Raw genomic sequence first — 24,496 nt, 5'->3', positions numbered from 1 at the left:
TGCGAAACTCAGAAGAAACTCTGCTAGAACATGGCCACTTAGCCCAAAAAACCCACAAAAACTATAGTCTCAGATAGTCTCGTTGGCTGCAATCTCTGAATAGCACAGCACAAAAGAGCATCAGCACAGAGAGGTAGATGTTAATGTGACAGATTCACTGAACAAAGTGTTCCATGTCTTTGGACGATGCCACCAACTGCCCCACAGCAGCATTGCTAACCATTAAAAGATCTGTAAAGCAAACAGAAAACTTCCTGTAGAGTACTCTTGTTTTTCCCTTTCAGTTCTGTACAGTATTATAATATGTTCTGGCAGAGAATTCATTTCTGTCTTTAAGTGCAGGGACATGAACAGTTTATTTATAGCTCTTCCACCCACATGCAGCTTGACGTTTTGCTGTACAAGAAATCACTTCAGCATTAAAATGTGTGATTCCCTTTCCCCAACTGACAGTTTTAGACATTCCCCTTTTCCTGTCATAGCTGTAGGAACATGGATAATGACTGGAAGTGGAGTGGGGGAAACAGTATGTTTTCTGCATGTTTGAATGTTTTCAGTAGGATAGTTGATGATATTAAGTACTGAAGAAACAAATTAGGAATTATCCAATGGGAATGGTGCTGCATCAGAATGTTAATAGATAGAAATGGTTGAAGTAATTGAGGCTGTGCATGATATTGGATCAACTCATAGTGATAAAACAGTGAGTCTTTCAAGAACATAATACTGATTGTGATCCAGATGATCAAGAAAACAAACTCTCTCTATATATATATCACATAAAGCAATAGTAGTAGTTAAGCAGAGTTAAAGCATGTAACAAATGCTTTTGACCATTTAGTTTTCAGACAGTGATGGTGAGGGGCATATGGGACTAGTGCAGGCAGAACATGGTAAATGACTTTAAAGAAGTACTTACAGATCCAGACACCACAAAAGTAGAGTCATAGCTGACATGCCATAGTGGCTAAGAAACAGAACCAAATGAGTCAAGATATTCTCCATTGTAATATTACTCTGCGATTAATGACCTATGGTGGTTTTAAGCAAGTCATACTGAGTCCCTAATTGCAAGAGAAACATAAAAATAGTGCCTTTTATAGCAGGGAAGAGAAATTTGTGGTTGTTTAGATGTCATTAGACTGTAATTCCCATCACCATTGGTTATGCTGGCTAAATTTGATAAAAGATACCATCCAGTGATATCTGGCTGGCATCATGATACTCACTTCTGCTTTATAAGAAGCTTGTGAAGATTGCAAGATGTATTTCATCTTCAAAATATGTAATTCAAAAGAATTTGAATGTTTAAAAGCACAAAATGAACTAATCTTGAATAGGGATTTAAATCTCTGTAAATTTTGTTCTTGTAGTCAAAAAAGAATAAATTTACCATTAGCCTCCTCACTGTGAAAAATACTATTTGTAGTTCAGAACTTATTCTGTGCAAAAAGTACACATTGGTGCAGAAAAGAGCTATCTTACACATGCCATTTTCTGGGGGTGGGGAGGAGGGAGCCACAAGTATTTTTCATGCAGAGTAAATCACATATTGTGAATATTCTCATACATCTAGGATTCTTCTAATTGAGATTTTCCAACATTCAAATAACCATTTTGATCATTTTTTAAAAATTATTCTTTACATTCATAGTATTGAAACAAGTTGATCATTACAATACATACAGCCATCTATATACACCCTTGTTGTCTGATCAATAGGGAGAGGAATTGTTTGAGGTTTGAGCAGATCCTTAGAGACAATGGAGCAGGAGATTACTGTGTCCAACAGCTGATGCCGAAAAGGCCAATAAATATATATTTTTAAAAGAGGGGAAATGGCCTGGTATAATTGTAATTATGATGTGGCAATAAGAATTATTAACCTGTAACCCTTTCAGCAGAAGATGCTTGTAGAATCCAGGAAGTTCACTATTAGGAAAATCCTCTTAATGATAAGAGCAGCTTGACATTGGAACTATTACTGTACTGGTGGTTGTGGTGTCTGTTTCTCTGTCTTTTTCACTGAAGGTCAAGGTAGAGTCCAGACATCTTCTGCAAGGGATGTTCTAACTGTGTTTTCTGTACCAAACAGGATGTTGGATTAGATGGCATATGAGTGTCCTCCATCCCTTTCATGCTATGGCTTTGATATAGGGTAGTTTATTTTATGTAAAATCTTGCTGAAAAGCTTATAAAATTCAGGTATTTGAATTGTAATGCTGTGTGAATTTACCTGGGAATATATGCCAATAAACTCTGTGAGGTTTATTTCTCATAGGGATATATGGAGTTGCATCAATCAACTGTCAATTGTGATTGATTGATTATGAGAGTTGCACCACCAATTTTATAAATGAATGAATATGAAAGCAAAACTTTATAAATTGAATTCCCAGTTTATGAAATCTACCTGCATGCTGACTTTAAGGGATCTTTTCAGATTAATGTTGGGAAGAATATAAAGAAGATAATGTAAGAGTTGTAATTGCTGCTGAACTTAATTTTGGAAATTAATTTACGTGTGCAAAGAAAAAAAAGGATGTTGATAGATTAGCAAGGTTGTACTTCCCTTCAAGGAGAAAACAGGTTACATGTTCTCTTCTTTTCAGAGACCTAAATGATTATATAGACGATGTGGATTTCCAATCACTGTGACAGAGGAAGAGGAGGGAGTGCAAAGTGTGATTAGAATGTGAATTGTATGCAATAGCTTCTGGATTAGCTTCCAGACTTTCTAGAAGTAGGTCTTTATAATTCCAATTCATTTTGAGAGATGTTGCTAGGGAGATAAGAGCACATTGAGCACACTGAAGATATAGGATTCTATATAGACATATCAGTATGTAATCTATCATAATAAATTACACTTGCATGTACAGTATATAAATACTGGTGAGTATGGGTGAGCAAAGTGCAGCACTGGGGCTGCATGTGAACTTTTCCAACTTTTGACTGTTCCTTATTCCCAGGGTCATCCATTGTCTAGCTCAAAGAAAGGGTGAATTGCTGGCAATTTTTTAAGATAGTTTGAAGTCTCCCTCCTCCCCCCTTGTTTTATCTGAAAACTACTCATTTTTTCATAACAGGAGTGGACCTTTGGGAATTTGGGGAGCAATCTGTGAGATTCTCTAAGGTTACAGTGGCAGAAATTTAGCTCCCAGATCCATTACAGTTGCTCACTCCTGCTGTAGTGTATATGTGACATTCCTCCTAGACTGAGATAACCTCCAGAGAGAATTTCCTACATCATGGAGAGAATGATGTCTGAAATGGGGTACAGCTAACCCATCTCTTGCCATGGGTATATTTCAATTGTAGGATCAACAGATTATAAAGAGTGGTGGACTCACACGTTTCTATTCCCTTGTTAAAGTGAGTTCTGCAGTAGGTTCTAGAGCAAATGCTGTCTACAGTCCTAAAGTCGTAGTGATGGAAGAGACTACAAAGGCCATCTAATCCAACCCTGTGCCAAGTAAAACTGCACAGCTAAAGCACTCTCAAAAGATGATGAAGGGTTCTACATAAGTTGAAAGTCTATACTCTGGTGACATTTTGGTTCCTCCTAATAAAAGTATTGCCCAACTGCAGATTTTGGTTTTCTTTTTCTTCTAGACCAGCACAGCATTAGCCCTGCAGAGAGAGGAATTGACCACTAGAAGGAGACATTATTTCTCTCCAACTTGGTTCTAACAAAGACTGTTGTATTTCTCTTTACATCTGCTTTAAACTAACTGCAGAACCTGTTTATTTCACCAAATACAAGAGACAATTGTGGTTACAGATAACTTTTAAGCTTTTAGAAATGGTGGTCAGATGTAAGCTGATAAGTTTAGCATCTGCTAGTGCCTAATTCATTCATTCTGCAAATCTCCATTTTAAAGCAGAACGGAAATGAAGACCACATGGCCTCAGCACCTGGCTAGAGTTTTGGCGTTCCCAGGCACCCTTCTTTTTCTGTCACTTAGCCTGACAAAATGTTCTGGGGTGGGACTGGTTTGAGGGCATTTTATTTATCCTAAAGAACACACTGTCCAACTGAAGATCTGTGCACTCACCTGCATGAACTAGTGTGGCTTTGTTTTGTTGTTCTTTCTGAAATTTTCAGCTTATTATTTCTACCATCTTTTCGTGCTGTGCCACATGTGTTCATTTTCTTGCTGTAGTATTTCTTGGAGCTCCACAAGCTATTCAGCCCCCACACGCTTATTTTAAGTTGAAATCAAGGACTGGAGGGTCATGGAAAGAAACACCATGTGTGGCAGGCAGTGAGAGCATTTCTCAGATCCATTTGAAAGCAGGTTTGACCCAATCTAAGGTCTGGTTCAAAATGGATCTTAGGGAAAGGACAACTTAAAGTCCAATACCCTCCTTCTCTCAGAACTCACTGCATGTGCCTTAACAGATTAGTTGTTTGAGTGGTCTGCTGTGGCTTTAAGAGAGACATATGGAAATAATTTTTTTGTTTCTCTCACTTAAGATAGCAACATGCACTGTAGCTGGGTATTGCTTATAGTTACACAAAAGAAAATCCAGGCCTTTTGTCAACATCCAGTTTATATCTGCCAGGGATGATGCCTTGTCTATGCCTTCTAGCTGCTGCAACCTTGGTGACCTGATGGTTACACCTGTTACATCCACCAGACAGCACCATCCCTTGGTTAAACTTACCCAGTTGTGGTGATGGCTTTACCGGTGCTGTTATGTGGAAACAACAGGAGAGACCTACTGCCTTCATGTTTCTCATAGGCATTTGTTGTTCACTGTGACAAATGGGATTTTAAACTAGGTAGGTCTTTGGTCTACTCCAACATAGCTCCTCTTATGGTCTGGAAGTCATATTGTGTCTCCCAAAGTGTTGCAGGTTATAAAATATGGCAGCTACCAGACACTCTTGGAGTAGCTCTGTCATTTAAATCTTTTGTTTTACTTGAGTACTGTATTCCTGCACCTAAGTTCCAATTATCTGTATACCTTACAAAAATTGTAATGTTGTGGACATGTTAGAAGAATATGGTTAATTCCTTTATGTAAGATGTCTCAGTGCCACCTGCTGAAAAGGGGAGAGTGCTTGTGTTGATCATACAAAATCATCTGGGTAAAATCTAGAGTTGTGCAAACTCATGTAAAGGGATGGATTTGCTGTAAACATGTTTATTTGTTTTATTAGCAACCTTTTAGAAGCTGAAAAGTGGCTTATAAATAATGGATATAACTAAGCATAGAAAAGACTTTTCACATTGTCTTTCAAAAGGGGAAAAATCACTTATGTATTGTTAACTATCCATAACAAGCAGCTGGTTGGTGACAGTGTAATCCATCTTGAAAAATACAACCACCCCTGTATTAGCAATAGCAAGCCAGTTTTGTGTTTTGAACTGGCAGCTCAAGTTCAGTAGGAATATGCTTTCTTGTGAATTGTGTAATATAGAGGAATTTATTTTTGAAGTGGATAGAAATGTAGGAAGCTTCCATATTCCAAATCAGACATTTCATCCATCTAAATCTAGATCACTATTGCTTTAACAGACAGAGGTTTTTACCAGACCTATCTGGAAATGGAATCTCATACTTTCTGCATGGAAAACATGTGCTCTGTCACAGAGCTGCCACCTTTCCTTATCTCTGAGCCATGGCCTGTTGCCAAATTTGATAGCTTCATGCCAGATGCAAGCAGATCTTAAGCAGGAGGCAGGTCTTGCCATTCTGGAAGTTGAAAATCTTTCCTTTTTCAAGTTTATTGTCTTTTTGCCATAAATTTTCAAATTAAACAAAGACACAAATCTAAATTACTCCATAGATTTTAATCTTGTTTCTGTCCGCAGCTGAGTCATTCACAAAATCTCTTGTTTATCTCTGTGATAAACCTTTTGCCATTGTTCCAAAACTGAGAATGTTTTGTAGAAAATCAAATCAAGAATCATACCACATTTTAGAAATATTCTAAATGCCAATAAGAACAGATCTGGTTGTTCAGTTATTACAGTTCTTCAATGGCAGGAAAAGCAAAAGGATATATTCTTTTGTTTTTAGATGTGTGTTTTTCTTTTTATTAATAGCCCATGATTTGATATTAGCATGCTGTGACAAATAGGGAGGAGAAGGAAGGAAAGACTCTATTTCAATCTCTCTCTTTTTAATGCCACAAGAGAAGAATTTTGTTTTAATTTAATTGAACTTAGTAAGTAGAATTGACCATTATATAGGACTAGGATTTTAAAGTGTTTTTATAGTGTTCCCCCAGCTTTCTGCTGATTCTATTTGTTATGCTGTCATTATAACCATATCTGGTTTTCCTGTCCTTCCAAAAATGTGAGATTTCTTCATTAACCCACCTGCAGTGGTCCCCACTTTTTCCCTTTTTATTTTTCCTTAAAAGGGGAGGGGACTCTACCCAGGGAATGACTGTGTTGTAGAGGAATGTGTTCCAACCTCCTCTGCCCACTCTGTATTCCATATTCTCCTTGCAGACACCAGCTCAGGGACTTATGCCAGTGTCACTTTTTATGGGTTAAATCAGGGGTCGGCAACCTACGGCCCGCGGGCCGAATCTGGCCCAGTGAGGCCTTGGGACCGGCCCCAGCCCAGTTCTGCTGCCGATTGCTTCCCCCGCCGCAGCTTCCACACCGCTCCAGGTGCCATTTTGAGTTCGGCGCCCCAGTTGTCTGAGGGACAGCAACCCGGCCCCCGCCTCAAAAAGGTTGCCTACCCCTGGGTTAAATGCTTGGCCCACTGTTACCATATGAGATCCTCTTTTCCCCTCCTTGCTCCAAGAGCACACAGCATTTCTCTTGTTTAAAGAAAGGGCTTGGGCTTGTCTTTCTCTTCAGCATTAGGGCAGTTCTTTGAATCACTCCACTGTGGGGAATGTGAAAGTTAAATGGGAAGTGCTGAGACCTTGGAGCCTCCATGGACTACATAGTTTTCTGAACATGAGGCCACTTCTTCCAGTATGTCTTTTGGGGACCCACTGGAGGATTACACAGCTTTTTAGCCAAGGCCAAGGTTTCCCAAACTTGTTCTTTTAGGGCTCACTTGGGGACTACATAGCTGTTAGAGCTGACTGAGGGAAGCTATGGAACTTCTCCAGGCACATCTCTGTAGGATTTGCCTAGAGATTTGATATTCCCAATGTAAACTAATTAAAAATTAGCATGTATCATAGTGGGGATGGAGGTGGGGAGTGGGAATACAAATGGTCCTTTTAATGCAAAACCAAAAATCATATGGATGGTGTCAGCTCTGTTGCACAATTATGTACTGGAAGCACCCTCTGCTGGTTGTGATTAGAACAGAAAATTGTGTTTTCCTAGTTCTGTTCATAATAGCAATATATTTTATGAAGTTTCTTGCAAAATATTTTCTGAATAAGGTGTTCTGAGAAATTCAGATAGGAGAAATTTGAGTGTGCACATTAGTCTTTCTGGTAGCCATCTCACATAAACATTCTTGGATAACTGTAAGTGAATGAAAGTAATTGTAAAGGAATGGAAGTCAGGGCACATGAGTAATCACCACCATCTGAGTTCTAATAAAGAACATAAAATGATGGTGTTGTACAACTTATAATATCACTTCCTGCAATAAGAAGTCTCAGAATGTTGCATCAGAGGCAAATTCCATTTTGGCCAAGAATGCAAATGTTTTCCCTAATGAGAAATTACTATCATTATTATTAACTTTATATACACCTTGCTCTTTCTTCAAAACTGGAACTCAATGGCTTATGACCTGAAATACAATGCAGTTAAAACATGCAAATTATCAACATTAAAAGTAAATTAAACTACCAACAGCATTTAAAAACAATTTAAAGCAAACATTTTTATTTATCAGTTCTTACACGTTTCTTAATAACCTGGCCTCCCTTTCAACTTCCAGTTTTGTTTAATTCAATTATAACTGAAGATGTAAAGCTTCCCCAATGGAGGAAAAGGATAAGGAGAAATATTAATAGAATCAATAACAGCACAGTTAGTCAGAATATTATTTTAATTATCCCTTTTATTACAAGCCATGTACAAATGGTAGATGATAGATATATCAAATGGACAGCTTTTTTCTTGCCATAATCAATAAAAAAAAGTATTTGGGAAGCTTTAGCTCAAGAATATACAGTTTATGCTAAGAGGGAAACAAGGGTGGGAGCTTACCTTAGCAGACCCTACAACATGTCTGACAATCCATCATTAAAGACAAGACCCCTCTAGAAGTTGTTGGACTGTAACTCTGAAGCACTGCTAGACAGCATAGCAAGTGATGAGGATATATTGGGGACAGTAGCCAACCACATCTGTGATACCACAGCCAAGGCTCAGCAAACCAATAAATGTATGTATGCGGAATTATAATTAGCTCAAATTTAATTGGCTGTGTTAATTGGGCATCTTTTACCTGTGTATACTGGTTTAGAAGGCATGAAGAAGTCCAGAAGCAACTTCAAGTTATAAGTTTTATTTGAAAGAGAAAAATCCACATGAACACACACACACACACACTTCTTCACTAGAGAGAGGGAACAAAGAGTTAAGTTGTAATGGAAAAGGCTTAGAAAGGGAATATACGACTTGAATGTCATGACTGCTTCTTTTTCTGCTGATGTTAAGATGGACAACAGAGACTCATTTGCTCTCTTGATAGAGAAGCAATGAGGGACATAGCAAATCTGGCAGCACTTCTGGAAGCAAACCAAGCCAACAGACAAAGGAAGGTCCATAGTTTAAAGAGAATTTTTGTGCCCTGTGCAAAAGGAACCAGGGCTTGCATGGTCCAGATCAAAGAAGTCTTTAATATGTATCTTATAAGCTTTTGAAGTTTTGGGTCTTCCAAGAAAAGGGAGGGGTGTGAAGTAGAACAGTTTCCGAAACAGGATGACAAGACAGATGTTTATGTCAGGGATGATGGGAGTTGTAGCTCTTCACCTCTGGCTTGAACTCACCACCTGGTTGTGCACTGCGCTGACCAGTTTTGGCCAGTGGTTATAGCTTAGCAAGAGTTACAGAGAATAGGCTGAAGACCCTGACAAACCCTCCAAGCCTTCCCACTCTTGCTTCCACAGAAGTCTTCACCCTTCTTCAGGATCCAGCTGGTTCTTGTAGCTTCACCCAAGACACCAGACAACTCAGTAGTCTTAAATAAAAGATCTACTTTATTCTACTATATACAGCTCCAAACTATCCAACACAACAATACTCTGCTCCACTCTACAACCCACAAAATACATTGGGATTCATAGTCATTCTTATAGTTAATGCAAGACACCACCCACTGTTGTCTGTTTCCACCCAGTAGGCGTGTACATCATTCTCATTGGTTCTCTTAGTTCATCCCACAATTAGCAATTTCATCATCTCAGTCTTGACCACTTAACAATTTTCAGGTGTGTCCAATTATCCACTTTACATTTCTTGTCCTTGGCATTCAGGACTTGTTAATTGTATTACCATTTACACCTGTGTGGTTCCCAATTGGCTTCTGCTGAGTCACCCTGACTCTCACATACATGTTTTATTTCAGTTACTGTATATCCCATGTTGCTTTTTCCTTGACAGTTTACACTTCCATGCCAGATGCCATTAATTGTTTTATTACCTCCTCTTTGTGTGTGTGGGAACATCTTCTGGGGGCAACTCCAGAAATGCTAGCCTTGGATGGCTCTAACCTCACCCACTATATGCTTATTCTCTCTCTCTCTCTCTCTCTCTCTGTGTGTGTGTGTGTGTGTGTGTGTGTGTTCAGAAGTAAATTTCAATGAGAAAGAGCTTCTGTAACTTAATTTCCTTACATATGCCTGATACTAGGTGTAAACTAATTGGGGGCTTCATTAAGAAACAACTCCATCCTTGCCTTTCTTTCCTCCCTTGCCTATTATCTTTAGACAATATTAACTGCACCCAACTTTCTGTCAGCTCCTCTTCAGACAAGCTTCTAGACAGCAAAGATGAATAACTGATACGATATTTGAGAAACTTGGGAACAAGGGAATTTAGGGTGACTGACACCCAGTGCAGACTGGTTGCTCTTGTGTCAGTGCATCATTAAATCCATTCTTAATGTTAGTCTGCCTGAACGTGAAAGGAATTATCCAAACTGTTTATCCTTTGTTGGGTTCAGCACTTTGGACAACTCGTTTAAAATTCAGAATGAATCCTAGACTAGATTCACTGCCTCTCTGACATGAAAGCCAACAGCTGCTACTTCTGAATTCTGTGCTGAGAGTTAAAACATCCTGGAAAAATTATATTTTTCAGGTCCTTAATACATAGTGTTCTGCCATTTCAGTATCATAGGTACCTAAGAGTTAGGAATACATAACGGTTGTGCTTTTCACTAGAGAAGACCTTTAAGAAGAAGTATGGCTCAATTCATAATACAGGCAAGCATCACAATTTAAGCATATTGTATTTATTTTAAACTAGATAACTGGAGGCTACAGTTTCTCAATTCCACACAAGCTTTAAAACATAGAATCATAGAGTTGGAAGAGACCACAAGGGCCATCCAGTCCAAATCAAAGTATCCCCGACAGATGGCCATCCAGCCTCCACTTGAAGACCTCCAAGGAGGGAGACTCCACTACACTCCGAGGGAGTGTGTTCCACTGTCGAACAGTCCTTACTGTCAGGAAGTTCCTCCTGATGTTGAGGTGGAATCTCTTTTCCTGCAGCTTGCATCCATTGCTCCGGGTCCTAGTCTCTGGAGAAGCAGAAAACAAGCTTGCTCCCTCCTCAATATGACATCCCTTCAAATATTTAAACAAGGCTATCATATCACCTCTTAACCTTCTTTTCTCCAGGCTAAACAAACCCAGCTCCCTAAGGTGTTCCTCATAGGGCATGGTTTCTAGACCCTTCACCATTTTAGTCGCCCTCCTTTGGACACGCTCCAGTTTCTCAATGTGCTTTTTGAATTGTGGTGCCCAGAACTGGACACAATATTCCAGGTGGGGCCTGACCAGAGCAGAATATAGTGGCACTATTACTTCCCTTGATCTAGACACTATACTTCTATTGATGCAGTCTAAAATCGCATTGGCCTTGTTAGCTGCCGCATCGCACTGTTGACTCATGTTCATGTTCAGTTAAAGCCTGCATCCATAAGAAGTATTGTATGGGTCTTCTCCTACATATATGCTCACATACGCTTAGGATGGACAAACTGCTGCAAAGCCAGGAGTTTCTTTTCAGGTTGTCCAAATTTTTGAAAGCAGGACTTTGAAGGAGCTGTCCAAGTTGCTGAACCTATAGGGAGGAACTATCCAGAATCTTGAACATTTTCATTGAAATAGTTCAGAACTGTGGATAACTCCTTTAAATTAGATTAAAAGTAAGAGTGATTAATTGCCCCACTGACATGGAAGCTACCAACCACCGTGGCTTAGTATGGGCCGTAAATGCATCCTGAGGATGTACATCTCAGGGTTATTGTGTTTTGATTATGGATTAGTATATTTTAGAAAGTAGTGACTTCACCATCGATCATAAGCTAGTGAATTGTTCTTTTTTGGAGGTTTTTAAACAGAAGTTGGATTCCTGCATGACACGGAATTGGGTTACATGGCCTTTGAAGTTCCTTCCAACTGTATAATTTTGTGATTCCATAAAAAAATATCTCAGTATGGTGTTTAGTCAGAGGCTGAAAAACACTGGAGTTCTCAGGAGCAAAAATGCTCCTTGAAAGTAATAGTAGGAGTCTTTGAGTAGAAACCCTTGATTATTACTTTTGGGTGGGCCACTTGTGGTCCAGGTTATTAAGACCATTCTGCTCCTGTTTGTGATATTTGGTGAGCCTTCTCTGTGTGGTTTCATGATTTCAAGTGTGTATGTATGTGAGGGTGTACAGATAGAGAGAAAAATGAATTTCTGTTGTCTCATGTGCTGGGAAAGATGAGTGAGGAGTGCCTGGGGATTGTAGTAGAGGGACAAAAGAACCAGTGAGAAAGAAAAAGTAGAAGGTAAGTTGTGTCTTTATTGGAAGCTGGGAAGGGAGACTGAGATGTCTGAAAGAGAGAGAGGGAGAAAGGGAAAAAAGAAAATGGAATGAAAGTAATGGTCTCCATTAATGGTCACTTACTCTTTCAGGCTGTAATCCTGAATTTTACACCCACTTACCCAGGAATAAGGAATAACAACTCTGTGTTCTTTTTTACTTCTGAGTAGACATGTATAGAAGTGCATTGTTAATTGGCTTTTTGAAAAAGAGGGAACTATATCTCAGGTAGAAAGCTATTTGTACATACTCAGAAATAACTGAATTTTAACTCCATTTAAAAACAAAAGAAAACAGAAGCCAGTGGTCTCAGTGGAGAAATAAAGTCCCCAAGGGACTTGATGTTAAATGTTTCTGGCTGCATCCATGCTAAAATGGATACTTGTCTGATATGATATTTATGTATGTCCCTTTCATCTGGAGTTGTCTCTATATATGGCATAATTACTGCATTTTTGTAAACACAGATTTATTATAATGGAATTATGTTTATGATAGACAGCTTTGGATAGCTGATACATTTTAGAAAAGTAATCCTTTAAATCCATTGAATATTAGGTTTGCCACTTTGTTTTCACTGCAAATCAGTTACCCTGGATGGATTGGAATCTGATTACTTGAAAAAGTTGATGTCACAATATGGTTCAGGACCCTTAGCATTGATACATTGAATGTTCAAATGACACCCTTACCCAGCCACTCATCCCTTAGCTCAGATTTCCTCCTTTCTTCCTGCCTCAGGTGTATTTAAATATTTTTCATTGGTTATAGCATGCCTGTGTGAAATAAATCATGGTACATCTAAGGAAGGAGTTCTGTTTACACTGGGACATGAATACAAAGGAAACATACTGTTAATGTCTCCACCAGATGACGATCATGGTTGTTGGTTTTCTTTCTTTTTTAAATCTCAGCAATTCAAAGCAGATTAATTTCTACCATAAAACACTGAAAAATCACCAAGCAATGCATGTTATGTATCATTGAAATTAATAGATAACAGCTATTCAGTAATGGCAGTTTATCAGTAAACAGTGGAAAGCATTTTACTTTGGATTGATTGGATTTGGCTCAGAAAAAAAGCATTGAATGTTTCTGCAGATAAACTCCTCAGGCAATTGAATCCACTTATGTGGTGTTGTTTTTAAGTAGTGTCCATAGATAATCAAAACAGCCACAGAAGATAATTGGATTTGTTTTCTTTTCTGTCTAGGTGCTGGACTGGATTGAAAACCATGGAGAGGCATTTCTTAGTAAACACACAGGAGTGGGAAAATCTCTTCATAGGGCACGAGCTCTTCAGAAAAGACATGATGATTTTGAAGAAGTCGCACAGGTAAGAGGGTGTAAGTTTGAAGCAGCTTGTATTATCGGAAAAATAATGTGAAATAAAAAGTCTTTGTAGATATGAGAGTAAGAATCCATTAAGCTCACACACTGAGTCCTCCTAGGAAAGAGCTTGAGGTGACCTGAAGGTTCAATGCTAGGTGAATCTAGCTTAATCTAATTCAGCCTTACCTATGGGGAGTAGGGTTGTAGTGAAGTAAGTGGTGACTGAGAAACTTCAGGTTTTCTTAGATGACACACCTATTACTATCCTTTTTATTCTGGCTTCTATTCCCATAGATGGAAACAGATGTAATTTGATTTCATATAAATTGTTAATTTTCTATCAACCATGGACAGTGGTGATTTACAATTTACAAAAAAGGTAGTTTACAAATACAAACAAAAAAAGAACGGTATTTTCAAATAAATAAATTTTAGACAACTCCCCCCGCCCCCACACACACACCAATATCTAGTAAAACCCAAAGGTCTGACAGACCAATCCATTTTTTTTTCTTCAGAAGCCCTTTAGATTAACTGCATCTTCTAGATCAGGTATATGTAGCCCTGCAGTTTCGGTCCAAGGCTGCACCCACCCCATGTTCACTAATCCAGACCCCTGCAGATTGCACATCACAATTTTTCTAAAACCACAAGTAACACTACACTCTATTCTGTGTGTCTTTCCCCATGTGCAGAGACCCCAAAACACTAATTTAATTGTTTCAGATCACTGAAGGTCCACATCTGTATTTTGGGATGTGTGTGTGTGTGTGTGTGTGTGAGAGAGAGAGAGAGAGAGAATTTTTCTACCCACCAAATTCCCACCCCTGTTCTTCAGGTTCACTTGGAATTATTTCCCTTTTAGTCCACTCAGAGGCTTTTGAGACTGTGGGCTGCACCATTGCCTTGCATCCTCTGGTGCATCTGCTGTTAGGATCTGGTGCATCTGCTGTTAGAACTGACTGATTAAAGGGAGAATAGGTTAATACCATGGTACAGAGTTACAAAGTGATCAGTACTATAGCAACTGTTATATAGTGTCAACATGTTAAAAGTATTATATCAGGTTATCCATATATTTGTGATGGAATATCATCAAAATGCTGATTAATCCAGTTCTGTATCTAAGTTACATAGTTGCTAGGACAATATAGCTATTACCTTGACAAGTTTCTGGATGCTTTGTTTTGGTGGACAATCTGAATAAATTAAAGGGGATACTAAATGGAAAGATGGACTTGATGTTTGCCATAGTAGATTGGATATTTATGTCTTTGTCTAGTCAGGTTTGAACCCTAAGGTGAGCTTCTAAACCAAATCTTACACACTTACTGGAAAGCAGGTAATGACTGTGGTTGGTAACTTACCAGTTGCAACTTACTGAATAAACTTCCCCTTACTGAATAAAGATGATCTCATCAAGCTGTAACACGCTTCTGTAAAAACCACTTTTGACTATTACCATGTACATGGGACAGCTCTTGACAGTGACTTGGAAGTTACAATTGACATGTGGGGAAATATGATCATATTCATCTATTGTTATTGGGCGATCCCCCTTCCCTCCATAGTCCAATTCCAGGTGTTAGCTGTGGTTGTTGTTCATGAACTGGATATGTCTACATAGATGACTGTGTTAGAATGTTTCCATATTCTAGACATACATGCAGATCAATCCACAAAATATTTTGATGGAAGGAAGAAAGCAGAATCTACAAGAAGAATAAAATTGTGAAAGGGGATATTGAGCCTGTTTTTGCCTGTGAGAAAACTGTAAAACAGTACGCACCTAATCCTGATAATCATTCTTTCATTCTCAAAGTTTTCTGAACTGCCTCACCTATGAAGCTTCTTCTTTTTCTCAATATGATTTTTTTCCTGCCACCCAATTAATTAGGTGCTCCCAAAGGTGGGCCTAATGAACATGCAATCATTTGATCCCAATCACTAGAAGAGAAGCTGGAACTGGCCACCAGTGTTGCTTAGAATCTTTTAACTATCATTTAAAATCTCATGACGCTTGTCACCCTCACAGCTACCATTATTCAGCTCTGAAAGGCAACATAGAATATACAGTACTCTGATGGGTGTAAATAGTAAGTTGTTCTTTCTGTCATATCCCTAGGGGATTGGCATGCAAGCTGAAATATATCATTCTGTCCCTTAATTTCTTCCTATTTTTCTTTCTTATGCTCTCTTTTTTAATGTTGTAATTAATTTATATCTCCATTGACATTTACAGCCACAAGTAGATCTAAGTATATATCTCTTTAATTGATGTTTCTCATAACATACGTACTGAATTCCTCTGGGCTAGTGGGTTTTTTAAAAATTACTTGAGAATCCCTAAATCTCTCCTCCATCATCTTTCCAGGATCCACTGGCTCTAACTGACTGCTTACTATCAAACTTCTAGAAAAGAATAAGATGTTCCTTAGAATAATAGATCTTGAGATAAAGGATCAATTTGCATAGAGTATACATTAGTTTACCAAATAATAAGTCATCATGGTATAAAATGGTGTATGCAAACTTTTTGGTCTTGAGAGCTGCATGTGTGGCTAAAGCAGAGGTTGAAGTCTGCATGTGTGCACGTATGAAAGCACATCTACACATCCCAGATATTCTTTTCTCTCACTAGGAAAAAGTACCTTTTTTCACCACCTTGTCCAGTCATCACGATCACTCTTTCCACTCTGCTGGCAACAGATTGGAAAGTATAAGCTGTGCAAAGCTGATAAGAAACTGGAGGCAACAGGGTGTGAGGGGAGTTGTTCTTGTTGGCAGAACAGCATCAGGACTTCTGGGATGTGTGTGATTAAGACATTTGGAAAACTGATACTGCTGTCAAACTTGAAATAACGAGACCAGACAGTGATGTGGGTTGAAATAGGGCCACTTTATTTAAGGAATTAAACTATTTAACTGTTTCTTGAAACTTGCAAACTAGAAAGAGCAATCTGATGTGGGAGCAGCTGTGGCAGGTGATCTATTCCTCAGACCACCTCCTCAGCTTCCCCTGGGAGAAACACCTGAGCTCTGAGAATAACCCATTATTAAGTTGCTCCCCGGCCCACCCGCATCTGGAATGACAACCTGAGATTTCCCCAGTCAACTCGCCAGACTTGACTGAGGGTTATATCCCAGGTCAGCCCTAAAGAAGGCCTTTTCCCCTCTTTTCCAAAATACTCGCAAGACCTAAGAAGAAAGCTCAAGAGGCCCAACCTTCACCCCAAGTGGGTGCCATTGGTGTTCACCTGACTCTTAATTCTCCCCCATAACTGAAAGTGACCACCTATTTAAGTCTACACCTGAGCCAATTTCCAAGTCCTCTAATGACAGTGTGAGGTAGGCGAAAAACCCTTGAACAAAAAAGGGGAAAAAATTCCTACCGAGCCCATAAAGCAACCAACATAGCCATACTGAAGCTGAGGCAGGAGGGTGGGACAACAAATCTCCAAAAAGGGAGAAGGGGGGAGTGCAGGCTTAAATAGCCTAAGCCCCACCCCTAACACTTCTCCCAACATGTCACCATGCACCTCATCCAATTATATAATTGGCCTCTATTCAAGATGCCAGCAAACTGAAATCTCCTGGCATGCAGCTTGGTGGATGTCGGGTCTCTATGGTCTACAAAACAATGAAGGGAACTTTACTGCTTTCTCTGTTTTCCAGGATGTCCATTTGGTGACAGATGTATAGTAATAGTCTCCTAATCACTTGTTAGCATATAATATATGGACATCTAACCAAGTGCATAAAAGTGTGTTATTGTTACTTTATCACTGGGTAATTCATTCTTTGGTTATAGCATAGCCTGTGTCAAAACTCAAAACTGGCTTTGAGAATGGGGTTCCTTGCCTCTCCAAAGCTGGCTTTGTGGGCGCATAGGAGGATGCAGGAAGAAGGAAGGATTGTCCTCCTGATCCAGCTGCTAGAAGTAATCAATCGAATGACACAGGATTAGGGAGACTAACTACAAGATAAACAAAGATATATTTCTCATTTTGCTGAGTGAAAGAGACTTCTAGAGAAAAGGGGAATTTTGATACATTTCAAGATGATAATAACAACATTTATAACACCATTACCACCAAAGGATGGAATATCAAACATATACAAAAACAGAGATAATAAAACATAACACTATAAATATACATAAAATCCCTAACATCTCACCAGCCACGACCCACCTCAGCACCTTTAGGCATAGTTCAGCGTCTTAATCCAGTGATTCAAAGAATAAGCTCCTCAACCCCTTATTAAAGGGCTGAAACAGGTTTCAAAGTAGCTGAGTCAAAACTATTCTCTTTACATTGTTCTCTCCATCTTTTGGCTGATGGTGTAACTTCTTACACTTTTGCAAACAATAATGCTTAGAGTCAGCCATCTTCTGGTGTACCTGGAGAGCCTGGAATCTGCTCCTGGAGGTATGTAGCTGGTCTGCTTAGTAAGCAGCAAGCAGACAGGCAGGCAACAGTTCTTAGAGAAGAGAGACCACAGCAGTGAATGATAGGAACAGCTTCAGCCCTCTCTTTTCTGGAAGTGTGGTGGTGATGCTTCTTCTCCCTGGTGTGGGAAAAAAAGTGTGAGGGTTCCAGCAGTGGTTTGGAAATTGAATTTAAGGTAGCTGGGTGCCTATCAAGTTCATCCCTTCTTCACATCTTACCATATGTTCACCACAATGAGGCTTCTTATGTCACTGGGCCTGTAACTCCAAGCCTATTCATCTAACACCCTTTCCCAAAATAAACATATAAGTTTCCGTTTCTGTAATTTTTGAGGAAACCGTAAATAAAATGTCCCGGCAGAATGATAGTCTCATCAGTTTCACACATTAAGCTATTAAGTAATGTTGTCATTACTCAGAGCACAGAGTAGTCTGAAGGTAGTAGCTAGTGCCAAATGAAAACAGAAGATACAGATGCTGGTAAATTGCTCAGTGGGGGAGCATTACAGGCTTTTTAAAAGTATGTGTCTGTGTTTACTTCCTTGAAGCTAGGCTCCATTCACTTCTGTGAATTAACTCCAGCTGTTCTCAGAGCATCTTTCTTGTAATGCACCTGCTCTTTGCTTGGGCACATGGTAGCCTGTTTAATATATCTTAAGATGTAGAAGGGGAAAATAGAGGAGAATTGATAAATGGATGACCTTGCCTAAGAGCAAGGGACATATCTTGTATATTTACACAAGCTGATATATAATCAAAATATTTATAAGTATTTCTGTGTTTCCTTATTGAAAGAGAATATTCAAAACAGGAAATGCTACATTTCTATTTTTGTACCATTGTGTGCTATATGGAAGCAAGACTATTCAGCCTATGTTTGTCTATAATAAAGTAAAAGTATCTAAGAAATTGCATTTCCATATTTCTAGTGGAAATACAAAAATGCACCTTCTGTTTTGGTATAAATATTCTGAAAAATATATTTTCTTTTATTTGTTAAAAAGAAAGAAAAGGTGGAAATCTCAGCAGAAGGGCATGTGGGGAGAAAGAAACTTCCTTATACCAACAGTGTGTTTTCAGTGAAATTTAATAATTAACTACCAATTAATTATTAGTAGTAGCAGGTTTTGCAAACTTTATTTTTTCTGTTAAAAGTAGTTTAATTTAATTTATGCATTTTAAACCTGCTTTTCTCTCTGCATAGGATTCAAGATGGTTTACAGCCATGTTGTCATGTTGATGCCCAGGCTCTGAAATGGAAAAATAACTTGGCTGGTTGATATGATCATTCCTAAGCATACTTTACCTGGGTGCGAATGTAGGCTCCTCAGTTTTCTGACTAGCCCAGGCAATGCAGTGCTTGGATAGATGACTAGAGTGATGGTGGTGAAAGACTTGGGGCAAATCTGTTCAAACACAGTTTAGGGCTTATTTTAGGGCCTACCCCACAAGAAGAGATGGCAGAAAATAAATTGTTTTCTGATGCCTACATTGCCTCATCTGTTGGTGGTATTGTGATGCTATTGTGTTCAAGCCCTCAAAAAAAAGGGAAGGAACCTTCAGAAAGCCACTGTGATGAAAAGGCAAAACATGTTGCCCAGAAATTCATTCATATCTATTCTGACTTGGACTCTATGGAGGACAGATTCTGCAGAGGTAATTGGTGCAGGCAGTTGCCTAGTTGGATGGATGATTTTTGACAGGTTGCTTGGAGAAGTGAGATAGATGTTTCTTTTTTAAATGAGTACCCATTTTGGCTGATTAGAGCTTCCAAGAGAGCGCTAGCCAGTAGTAGAGATTGTGAATGATTAGTTAAAAGAGAGTTGTCCAAGTGTCTCTAAAAGAGGCAGTTATTATTATTATTATTATTATTATTATTAACCTTTATTTATAAAGCGCTGTAAATTTACACAGCGCTGTACATAAAATTTTTAGTGAGACGGTTCCCTGCCCTCAGGCTTACAATCTAAAAGACATGACACAAAAGGAGAAGGGAGTGGTGGTGGGGAATAGGATCAGGTCCAGCAGATCTTTTCCATCTCCGAGGCCTGGACCAAGGCAGATGGACTGGAGAAAGGGCTTGGCTTCTTGATGGATGGTTAAAAGGAGGCTTCCTGGGTCAGAGAGGGGCTCACCTCTGGGAATGCTTCTCTAAACAATATAGTCTTTAATTCAGTTTTGAAACCGGGTAGAGAAGTGATGAGGTGTGCATGTGGGGGAAGAAGGTTCCAGGAGTAAGGGGCAGCAAGCGAGAAGGGATGAATTCGGGAGGAGGCAGTGGTAGTCCTACACTGTGACAGGAGACCTTGACTACAAGAGCGGAGGGTGCGAGTAGGAATGTCAGGAGAAAGAAGGTCAGATAAGTAAGGAGGGGCCAATCCATGGAGGGCTTTGAAAGTCAATAACAAAAGCTTGTACTGGATGCGGAAAGGGAAGGGGAGCCAATGAAGGGAGTATAAAAGAGGAGAAACATGGTCAAAGCGGCAAGCGGATGTGACAATACAGTTATAACAACCTTTCATAGAATTCAAAGATATAGCCATGTTAGTCTATAGAATCAGTTCACAGAGAGATCTTGTAGCACCTTTGAGTCTAATTTAAAGGAAAAAAATTGACAGCATGAGCTTTCATAGACTTCAGTCTACTTCCTCAGAATCATACACTCTGCCAAGCAGGAATAGAGAACTAAAGCATGCCTGAAAGATGGCCATCCAGCCTCTGTTTAGAGATCTCCAATCTCCCTGGGATATCTGGGAGAGGATAAATATTTTAATTTAAAAATACACAATTTTCCAGAACTTCACAAATCACAAGTCTTTTTTGTGGGGTACACATAATACAGGTTTCTTTTAACACAGCCCTAGCATTAAATGATGACATTTTGGACCAAAAATATTAATGTGGTTGTTTTTATCAGTGGCAGTGATTAATAAAGACTTGCCTGTTCCAAATTAGGAAAGCCACATACATTTACTAGAACCAGATGGTTCTGGAAAGTGTGTTTTAAAAACTGGCTGTAAGTTTCTGTAGGCAATACGACAAAGAAGCTGCAGGAGGGAACATCTTCCCATCTCTTCTGTCATCCTCTTTCACGTTGGCAGATAAGGAAGACTGTGGCAGGGAAGTAATTGGAACACAAGGGATTTCCTGCTGCTGTGCTCAACATCCTCCAAGTCTGCTTATGGCAAGCAAGAGGAAACAACAGAGATTTACTACCCATTCTTTCTACATATTAAGACACAAGCCAAACATGTGAAATTTCAAGATTCTGTGGTCTTAAAAATAATATTAATCTAAAACTAGGGTTAAATATCTTGGGTAATGGAGTTGTTGTTGTTGTTGTTGTTGTTGTTGTATTAAAGATATTCTTAGACAGACTTTCTAGTTTTAATATTTGACTCTATTGATCCAGGATACTGTTTACTGATCTGGAGCATGGCTACTGCTGTAGTCAAGTTAATTACCAGATTCCCCACTGACTTCAATAGCAGTCTTGTTTTTCATTAGATTTGCTCCAGAATCATCCTGCTAATTGTATGGGCTGAAATGTAGCCACAGAATGCCATATGGAGCACTAGGAATATGTGATGTGAAAAAAAAGTTGAAGGTCTGTGGAAATAATGTCCACGGCTGGGACAGTTAGAGGAGATTAAAAAGCTACAAGGTTTCCACCACTGTTTTAGAACAGAGCACTCTTCTGCTTTGTTGCTTGGGCTTTATATATTGTAGTATTATTAATTTTGCTGCTGAGTTTGTCCTGGTTATGCTTTATGTATTGTTTAATGTTTTATGTATCTCCTAGGGAACTTTTGTTATCAGGTAGTTTAAAAGTACAGGCAGTCAATCACTGAGTCGGTGGTGATTTGTTTCTCTTTCAGTAATAGTGCATGAGAAATACAGAGAGAAGACTTGCCTGGGTCCCTTGGGTAATCTCTGATTTGAATCTGATAGTTTAAGAAGTTTTATTGCCTCTCAGAATTGTATTTGGCATGCTTCTGATACTTCTTTCTAATTTTCTGATCCAATAACACTCTGCATGAAGGGGCAAGATGAAAATAAAGGGCTGTTAGCTACAGCCGGTACCTCCATTCCTAAGAGTGTCCATTTCCTTTTGGTCTCTGTAGCCCCTGGTCCTTGAGATGAAATGTAGGCATAGGCTGGTCTGTAGTGGAAAGTATTTGCAGAAGCTCCTCATATGGTTGGTCAGCTGAACAGCATCCCTAGATAGAAAAGGGTCCCTGCTGATGAAGATATAATCTCCAATACTCGAGAGCCAGATCTGCAGCTGAACAACAGAACCATATCCACAAAGGAGCTGATTCACATTTTTTAAAACATATGAACACAAGAGATTTACTTGTCTCATATGGGTAATAGATGATTTGCAAAGTAATGCAAAATCATAGCATTGCTTCCATGAAACTAAAATTGCCATGACCTTTCCTGGAAGAGGAGTTGCAGTCTCATGTGACTTCATGGCTACCTAGGTAGATTTTTTACATAAGCTAATTGCAAATATGAGCAGAGTTGGACTAATGGATGTTTTATACGTTTTGTTTTTATTTATTTTTTAGCACAAATATTGTCAATCATTAGATCGAATCCTCTAATGTCTGGTAGTAATGATATCTAAATAACTGTCAAACAACAACTCTTTACAACATCTCAGTTAGTTTTTGTAAAATGTCAGGCTTCCACTCAGAAAATTTCAGTTTGCTACGAAAAAACCTCACTGGAGGTCAATGTGGTGTTTGGTTTGAGCATTGGACTATGACTTTGGAGAACAAGGTTCAAATCCCAGCTCAACCATGGTAACCTATTAGTTGAGCTTGGGCAAGTCACAGTCTCTTAGCCTCAGGCAAAGGCAAAGGCAACCCCCCTCGAAACAAATCTGGCAAAAAAACAACAACCCTCTAATACGGTTGCCATGAGTAACAAACTTGAAGACATACAACAACTAGGAAGTCCAGAGTCCTGGTGCCTTGGGCCATTGCAGCCCATTGGCTAACTACATGTACACAGTACATAGAACCTGGGAATTACATGCAAGAACAGAAATATAATATCTTACATTCAACATTTTTATTTTATTTTTCATCAGTTCATTGTATCTTATGGGCTGAGATGGGCTAGTTTATAAAAACTGTTTTTGGATTAACTTGGGTTTCACCAAATTCTTCAGTAATCCTTGTCCTCCTCCTTCTTCATCATCACTTGAGAAATGGGTCTGAGCCAGTATGTGGGTTCTTTTCAAGAACATTTTCCCAATTACCAAATGAGCAAAGAGAACCATTGGTTCCAGTGGTGATAAGAAATAAATTATTTAAGAATGATATATGGGTTCAGGACTATAAGCCAGGCACATGCTGGTTTACAGAAGCTGAATTTCAGATACCATTCCTGTTTTTGTCCCATAAGATCTCCTTTTAGTCTGAAAAGGCTTTTATATAGAGAAAATGTGAAAATAGAAACAAACACTTTCAGATGAAGTCCAGGGTGATGCTAAATGCATCCTCAAGTCTTATTTCCTGCTACAACAGAAAATAAAGTAGCTATTAGTTCCTGTGGAAATATGAAAAATATCTATAGGGATGAAAACAGAGGAGTGGGAGAGGGATGAGTATTGTTTGCATGATTTCTTCCTGTCCCAGCAGAAACTGCTGAAGTTGGTTTATTTGATTAACTTGCATGGGAATGGAGTTGGTGGGGAGAAATCTTACAGGATCAAATGTGAAGTGTGTGTGTGTGTGTGGGGGGGGTATCCTGGCTTTTGCCTACTCCAGTGGGCTGCCTGTGATCCCATCTTGATAATAACATAGGTGGTCTTAGTCAGTAGATAAGGCAGGGACGTAGCCAGGATTTTAGAAAGGGGGGGTCCAGACTAAGTGCCACCATTATAATGGGCTTGGGCGCAGCGGCGCAGCAGCACGCACCATTCATTTTTCTAATGGAAGGGGGGGTCCAGACCCCAAGAACCCCCCCTTGGCTACGTCCCTGGATAAGGGATGGAAATCATGTGCACGATGTTGGGCTGCAAATCCCAGGGTCCCTAGCCAGCATCCACTATTGTGTTCAATACTGGAACTTGCAGCCCCACAATGTTTAGAAGCCTGCATAATTCTCATCTCTTCTGTAAATAATGGTGGTATGGTAGTTTAGGGACTGGAAGTAAAAAATTCTTTATTACTCAAATATGGTGTGCTCTTTATCAAGGATAGTAGCTAGGCTATAGAATGGGCAGAAGAGACAGAGATTGAGATATACATTTTTGGTCCTGTAGATGGCAGTCCTCTGCCTTTAGATATAACACTAGTTCTTTGAAACTGACCCAGTGACCTCCTTTTAGATCCAGATAAGCAAAGCATTATTTATATATTAACAGGTAGCCACTGGCAAAAGGATAGGATTTCATTTAAGTACAGTATCTTCATTCTTTGTCTAGACAGCTTGTTAATTTTATTGCTAGCAGGTTAAAATTCCGTCTATTTCATGTTTCCAGAAACAAGCAAACTTTGCAGTTCAATCTCTTTCTTCCTTTTCCAGCAAAAGGCATGAAACAAATTGCTTATAAGATGGGATGGGTGCGTGTGAGTAATTACACACATTCAGCATTTGTCAGTTATAAGTGTTTTTTTAAAAAAATAAAACTGTATGAATTTCAGGGAGAAAAAATATGCTTGCACATGAAATACAGGATTACATATATTCAACACTGATAAATTAAAA

The 24,496-nt window shown here is 39.1% G+C and overlaps 1 protein-coding gene across 1 annotated transcript in view; it reads left to right on the top strand.

The window, feature by feature from the left end:
* KALRN (kalirin RhoGEF kinase) overlaps positions 1 to 24,496 on the top strand; it is a 695,315-nt gene that overhangs the window by 426,327 nt on the left and 244,492 nt on the right. The window contains 1 exon segment of the mRNA XM_042446189.1: positions 13,202 to 13,324. Coding sequence (XP_042302123.1) covers positions 13,202 to 13,324 — 123 coding nt within the window.

Source organism: Sceloporus undulatus, chromosome 1, assembly GCF_019175285.1.
Source record: "Sceloporus undulatus isolate JIND9_A2432 ecotype Alabama chromosome 1, SceUnd_v1.1, whole genome shotgun sequence".
Taxonomy (NCBI): domain Eukaryota; kingdom Metazoa; phylum Chordata; class Lepidosauria; order Squamata; family Phrynosomatidae; genus Sceloporus; species Sceloporus undulatus.
Note: the sequence above shows the minus strand (reverse complement) of the source record. Positions and strands in the feature narration are given on the sequence as shown.